At 40.5% G+C, this 7,541-nt stretch overlaps 1 protein-coding gene across 3 annotated transcripts in view; it reads right to left on the bottom strand.

Moving 5' to 3' along the window:
• Positions 1–1,164: 1,164 nt before the first annotated feature.
• RPS6KA6 (ribosomal protein S6 kinase A6) overlaps positions 1,165–7,541 on the bottom strand; it is a 36,851-nt gene continuing 30,474 nt past the window's right edge. For all 3 annotated transcript variants that reach the window (XM_088173084.1, XM_014888216.2, XM_014888223.2), the window contains exons 21-22: positions 6,919–7,059; positions 1,165–6,061 (exon numbers count right to left, since the gene is read on the bottom strand). In XM_088173084.1, the coding sequence (XP_088029210.1) occupies positions 5,936–6,061; positions 6,919–7,059 (267 nt within the window). In that variant the 3' untranslated portion in view covers positions 1,165–5,935. The remainder of the gene's footprint in view (positions 6,062–6,918; positions 7,060–7,541) is intronic.

Below are 7,541 nucleotides of genomic sequence, written 5' to 3'. Positions count from 1 at the left end.
ACACAAAAGAGACGTGGGAAGGAGCCTCTTACAGTCATAAAGCTTCAGAGATGAATCATAGGGAACACAGCTTCTGAGAACCACAATTTGCAGGACAACAAACAGCAGGATGAAATTAAGGCACATTTTGGAGTCTCTTTTTTAACACCTGGCTCATCCCTGTCCTTGGTTTCTCCAAACATTCAGTAAGGTTGGCTTTTAATCCATGCTTTGTCTCCTCCCACCCAGCAACACCTTCACCAAGCCTGCAGATCTCAATACCTGAGACTCAGGGCTTTTAAAAAGTATTTTAATGTATTTTTTAATGTATTTTAATGGTTTTGTCCAATTTGATTCGTTTTTCCTGCCTACCTTGAATGAAATCAGACGACCCATCACAATCTGGGAAACTTGTACCTGCTGCCTCCTCTGTGGCCACCAGTGTAGGTAAAAGTTGTGTCTTGTGTGAGCAAACAGCACCTGGGAGATGGACCTGAGGCAAAGGTGGGAAAACGTTCCTGTGCATTTCAAAAAATAATCTATAAACCACTGTGAATACCAACAGCACCAGCAGTTATCAAATACCTCAGGAGGATTTTAAACCCAGTTTTTAATGTCATTCCTGCCACTTGTATTGCAAGTGTCTATTTTCAAAGGATCAGATCCTTGCAGGAAAATTATTTCCTCTTAATATGTGGAGGCAAATTTAATAGGTACCTAAAAACACAGAGGTAGATGATCCCACCCCGAGGTAACACATCAATCCTACCATTGAATTGCTGCAAGTGTGGCATGGAACACTTGACTGAATATAAATTTATAAATAGCTCTTGATGTATGTGAGATTTTTGGCAAGGTTTATGAAAAAATTCATCTACATTTAATTTAGGAATGTTTGCTCATTGTTTTTTATACCCATTTGACAAACAGAAGCAAGTGAACTTCCAAAGCAGAAGTGATGGATTTCTGTCAATTACCAAATGTTATGAATTTTCAACCTTCTTATTCTAGTACTCAAGGAACTGCCAGCTAATTAAAACTGTACCTTTATGATTATTCAGGGAGTTTGACAAAAATAAATACAATTTTAAGGTTGTCTTTGGTGTGTTGTAATTGAAGGCAGCAGTGCCAAGAGAAACACCACTGCACTGCCAGACCCAGCCTTGCAAGAAGAGGAGAACGTAGTACAATGCAAACTTTAATGTCAATATATACAGAGCTTTAAAGAAAACATTTCTTTTAAAATTAAATGAAATAAATACAGTATGATACAAAATCCACAATATGCTTAAGAGAAAGAAATGACAGTTACAATATCTGATAACGGGGACCTTGTGAAGAGTTTCATCTTTGAAGTACCTCAGAGCATGGAATTCATTGCACACTGTTCTCAATTAATGCCCTTTATGGAGATTTAGCCACGTGCCAGGAGAGTTTCAGCTCTAACCAGAGCATCAGTGCAAGATGCCAAAGTGCTTGGGACATTATGACAATGCAATTAGTTAATTAATTAGCAAACACTGCTCAAAAGCCTAATGCAAAACACCCAAACCTGAACACTTGGTCCTGCAAAGCAGATCCACCTCCAGCATCCTCGGTCCTCGTGTGAAAAACCCCACAAGAGGATTCAGGGTTATTCAAACTCATTATTGGTAATAAACAATTGCCCAAAAATTAGTAATTAAGAGATATAATCAATTAAGTATCTTTTAAAGCTTTCAGAGAAAGTTTGCTTTCATTATACAGGAAAAAATCTCAAGAAAACCAGTTGTTGATGATTTTGCAGGGGACTTTCTAATTATGCAAATTATTACAATATTCAATCAGCTTCAGCCATTCATTAAGGGTGGGGGTTTTCAAATTTGCATCCATTCTTCTATCCCAAGGAAGAGTCAAATTTGGAGGAGCAAATATTTAAAAAAATAACTGGAGCAGGGACAGAGATGTTGATGCAGAAGGCTGGTGTGGTATGAATGAAGTGCAGGGGTGTTACCAACAGCTATCAGTTCACACCTAAAAGAGCTTTGGAACAAACTTTTAAGAAGAATTTTATGTTTTTAACCCTACAGAGCTCCTATAGGATTACATAGGGACTATCAAGATCACAGCTTCAGAAGCTTTCTGGAAACTCTGAGAAAGAAAAACCTGCTCCTCCCTCCCCTCCCCCAAATATTTGCAAACTTTTAGCTCTGGATAGGACTGAAAAGCTTAAGTGCTACAGAAATACATAAAACCTTGTGTTTGCATTGATGTTTTAGCCTAATTTCATTGACACAAACCAGGAGAATTATTATAACCTTGTGTAATTAATTTAACACAGCTGTACAGACCAGTATCTAAGTACATTGCAAAGGAATTCCCACCTGCTGAAGTTTGCTATTTTAACTATTGGACAGCTGAAGATCAGCTTTGGAAAAGGAATTAAAACATGGAAGACAGAATTCAAGCTCAACATGACTCACTTGGGTGAGGTTTTGGATGCCTCCTCTGGCTGCAAGAACATTCAAACAACAGAGACCTCAAATGAACAGCAGGCTCAGCCCCCTGCACCTCCTGCAGTGGGCAAGGGGAGTTCATTGATTTGGAGCACAATGGGAAAAAGAAGAAAACCACACAAGCCACAGATGAGTGGCTTGACTGGACCCAACCAGGAAAACTCTCAGGAGCTCACCGTGGTGCCACTGCAGTTTTTGGATACAATAGAGTTCCTCACTTTATATCCAAAGGATAACTGAAAGTACAAATTGAGATATCCTGGAGTGAAAGAACAGCAAAAGAGGTCCTGAGCCCACTCCAGAGCTGGAACTTACTGATAGAGATCATCACCAAACACCAGACAAGGAGCTTCTTTGGCAGGAAGCCATGGCCAAAATATTCTATCATTTAAGATTAAGTTCTGTGGAAATTCCTTTAGTCTGAATGCTTACTGTTGTGTAATTATGAGCCTTTGTGAAAATTTGACCTTTTTTTTTTCTAACTCAGTAAGGCAGCAAGAGCATCACCAGTTTGTAAACTTGAACTGTGCCCAGAGGATATGAAATCATTTCCTCTAACCTTTCACTGCAGCCAGAGCACTTTCCCAGTACCTGCTCTTCCCTCTCAAACCTTTAACTGACAGCTCATGAGCAGACCATGCTACTTTTAGATATCAAAACCTAAGCTGGGAAAGAAAGGGATGAGAAATAGGCAAGGGATGCCCAAAGGAGCCTCACAAAGATGATCATTTAATACAGTAAAAGTAAACTGCAAGTGAACTCTTTCATGTTCCTGCATATCCCAAATATTTCCTAGACTGATATGCTGAAATAGTCAGAGCAAGGGAACTTTCCCCCCAAAATAAAGATTATAATTGGCATACCAGGGTACACTGGCCTGTCAGATATAAACACATCCATATGTTTTCCCCACAATAAGACAACTTTGTAATGTTGCAGTCACTGAAATTTTGCTTTTACCCCTGAGTACCACTTGCACTAAAGGCCAGCAGTGCTATAAAACAGGGATAACTTGACAGGAGATGTTTTAAATACTCTGCAATGAATCAGAACATCCACCTTGTTTGTGTTCTTTTCCTCTCCCCACCTTTGTGCTGCACATCAAGAACAACTTGAGTCCCTTCAGCTGCTTCCAACTGCTCTTGTGCAAAATGCTTTTAAGGTGCATATACTGTGGTGCTTCTAGGAAGCTAAAAGAAAATACCAACAGAAACACTGTTAAATGATTCATGGGTAAAGCCATTAAAGACCAGCTGCTGCCTTACAGGAAAGCTGAAGACAATTCAAATTTGACATTTTCATTGTATTCCAGGTTTTGCATTACCTCTTATTCCCAACACAGCTTTTAGGACTGCATTTCAGCCCACATTACACCTTGACCTGGGCTCAGAGGCTTTAATTTCCACCACTTTTTCCTTTTTTTTTTTGAGTAAATTCAAATTCTTCTGGCAGTCATCTCTAAATTTACATAAAAATGACCCAGACAGAGTGTAGACATGAGGTTTCCAGGCATTCTTTCTGGAAAAGGTCTCCTTTAAGGAAAAGGAGGTTGAAGCAGTTACAAAAGGGGCAGATTTTTGTACTAAACAAGGAGCTTTCCAGGAAGCAGTTGTGTTCTTTGATAAGCTTTCAAGCATTTCAAACAGGCACCTCAAAACTAGGCACAAATGGCCCCTAAAGCTTCCAACATCTATCAAACACTCAAGAAATTCCATCTGGGGGATGTTCTGTGTGATACAAAGAGCACACCTATGTGAGCTATGTTTGCTATATCATTAATTCTCAGATCTACATATATTCATACCTAACTATTTGGCCAGATAATGTCCATCTTCCCCCACCACAACAGAAGAAAGCAGCTTATCTAAAAGTATTTCCAACACCACCAAGTCCTTCACAGCTATAAGCAAAAACCAGCCAAGACCTCTTGTGAGATCTGAGTTATCACCACCACTCCTGGTGCTTGGGCCAGAATTCTCCTGGAAGTTTTTTTTCTGCTGTCTCAAAACATTGATTTCTGTCAACCCTAGGGTCTTGTATTTGAAAATCCAATGATGACAAATGAGTCTGAACTATGTTGGAGTTTTGGTCACTTCACAGTCTAATGTCACTAATATATTTAATATTTAAAATCATCCTGCTATGTCACTACAATTGCTCAGCGTCTACAACTTGTGAAAACACTTCTAAGTGTATCTCTGAATGAACTACCAGCAGTTAGCATTGGTTTTGAGTCAGGAAACCCCAAGGTAATTCTGGCCCTGAAATGAATTTCCTCTCCATCCCAGCATTTAGGAACAGCTGAAGTCCTAACACCAGACAGAGAGGGCGAGTGAGTGCTGGCCACAGGATGCTGAAAGGAATTTGTCCATAACTGTGAAATTTCTTGGTCAGAATTCCCTTATCTGGACACACAGCAAGGCTTATTTATTTTCCCAAGCTACCCCTACAGTTAGGCAAAGAGAATTTTGCATTTCTGTTCTGTAATATTTGTACATGCGGCGAGAGAATCAGAGAGAAGCAACCTTCTATTAAAAAATCAAAATAAATAAAAAATAAACCCCAAGTGCCAAGTTGGTTATTATAAAGTGTCAGTTTGTCTCATATACCAAACAAACTTAATATTGGGTGTATTTAGTGGAAAGACTGCTGAGGAAAATAACACAGTAGTTGTACTAATGGATGGAAATATAAATAACAAAGGATTGAGCTGCATGATGTTGTTTTGAAGTGGCACCAATGTTCCTGAGAGCCTGAATTTTGACAGTTTATGCACATATTGACTTTCTCCAGCTCAGTGCAGAACACAATTTGTGGTAGCAACCAGAAATATTCATTTTCCTGTTAGAGAGCAGTTCTTTTGGGTTACAAGAGATCAAATTTAAGTGCAGGATCTTGCACATCCCTTGGGTTTGTATTTCCACACAGATCTAGCAGATCAACAGTGATGAATTAACTCTGGCACATCACACTGCTCAACTCTGCATAATAGTCATGGGCAAGGGAAAGGAATTGAGCTGAATCAATGAAGTGCCCAATTACAAAATGAAGAATTTGCCCTTCACAGCAGGGTCTAAAGGTGTGAAGCAAAGAAAACTCACACTGACACTTTATGTACAACTTGGTCATTGGCAACGGTCCCCTAAACCATTTTTTTTTTAAACTGAACCCAGCAAAACTATACAGAATGTGAAAGAATATTTGCAACAGATCTCAAAGGACAGTGTAGAGAAATTCATTATGGTGTACCTGATGTTTAAATTAACTTAACAGATACGGCCTGTAAAACAAACACAGTATGAACCTGTGGATTTTTTTTTTTCTTTTTAAAAAAAGGACTTTTACAGAATTCAAGTAGTGTAGCAGGAAACCATAGATGCCTTTTGATCACAGGTCAGGCAAAATAGAGCCACTTGTTGGGTTTCCCCCTTGCTTGTGTGTGCTCAGGTGTCCCAGTGGATCTATAAGTCTGTGGATGTGAGCTTTTTCATGCTCCGTCGCTGAGCTAAACTGGAGGCTGCCACAGGCTCCAGCACTGGCTGAAATGTCTTGTGATTCAGTGCAGAATATGTAGCAGCCATGGCTCCCTAGAGAAAAAGGAAATATGTCATAATAGTTCATATATATATAGGAGTGTTAATCAGAAAATAAAGCAACTAAACATTAAATACTCCATTAACTCCGTTAGAACCAAACAAGACTTATGCCAGGTCATGTGAATTCTCTAAAATTTGTTAGGAACAAAACATTCAACATCTTTTGTTGAATCCTTCCAGTGTCTAAAAGCATGGCTGACACTTCTCTTTCCTTTATATTTCTTTTGTATCCCTTAGATGCAGGGGTAACCTGTTAATGTAGGTCAGAATTTGTATTTTTCAAGCATGATTAACACCAATTTCTCAAATACAGCCACCGCAGGTGGCTCAGGTCCTCACTTCAGACACAGTTCAGGAACTCCCTTAAAGAAAACACTCAGAAAAATCTCTTTCTTTACACAGAGGCTGTAAAGAATTATTTACCAATAATTTGGAGAGGGACTTTATCTGAGGGTATGTAGGGCCAGGACAAGGGGAGTGATTTCCCACTGCCAGGGGGCTGGAAGAGGGGGGATATTGGGAAGGAATTCCTGCCTGTGAGGGTGGAGAGGCCCTGGCACAGGGTGCACAGAGAGGCTGTGGCTGCCCCTGCATCCCTGGAAGTGTCCAAGGATGGATGGGGTTTAGAGCAACCTGGGATAGTGGAAGGTGTCCCTGCCCAGCTTTAAGGTCCCTCCCAACCCAAACCATTCCACCATTCCACGAGTTTGTCTCACTGTGTAACTTAAATGTGTGGTTACTACGGAAAACAAATAGAAAAAAAAATGAGACTTCTGTCTGCAAACTAACTAAACCAACTGAACTCCTTGCACAGCCCCCAGCTGAAGCAGCATCCCAGGTGAGTTTACCTTTACTAGATGTGGGGCATCTTGCCTGTTGAGCTGATAATGAGGCAGCTGATCCCTACAGGCAATCCAGGAATGCTTCAGCACCTGCTCGGCCGTGTACCGCTGGTGGGGATCCACGTGCAGCATGTGTGACAACAGGTCCTGCAGGGGAGGGAAACACAAAGATTGCTCAGTCCAAATCATCCCAGGAGGCCTTTAAAGCAGCAGGGATGGCTGCAATGGGAGAAGCACCCGATGTGGAGGGATTAACACAATGCCAACACACAGAGAACAGCAGACAAACGGGATCATTCTGTGCCCTGACACTGCAGAAGGCTGAGAACAATGTGTGGTACTATTGGAGCAGCTCAACAGAGCCAGTCTTGACTGCACAGCAACTCACTGTTGTGCCTTTCATGTTTATTATGAATATAATCTTTAAAAGACTAGAAATCCCATTAAAATGTAGCAGGCAGATTTTATGGAGGAAAGCTATTATTTGCAAATCTCTCTCCTTGCTCACTCTGCACTTTGGGCTCTGCTGACTCCTTACTACAACAACTGAATTCTGAGACAGTGAGACACCAGCAAGGAATTTTTCCTTCAAGAAGCACATAAAGCATAAAGCCAACAGCAATGGACAC

Source organism: Sturnus vulgaris, chromosome 14 (genome assembly GCF_052056855.1).
Source record: "Sturnus vulgaris isolate bStuVul1 chromosome 14, bStuVul1.hap1, whole genome shotgun sequence".
Lineage (NCBI taxonomy): Eukaryota > Metazoa > Chordata > Aves > Passeriformes > Sturnidae > Sturnus > Sturnus vulgaris.
Note: the sequence above shows the minus strand (reverse complement) of the source record. Positions and strands in the feature narration are given on the sequence as shown.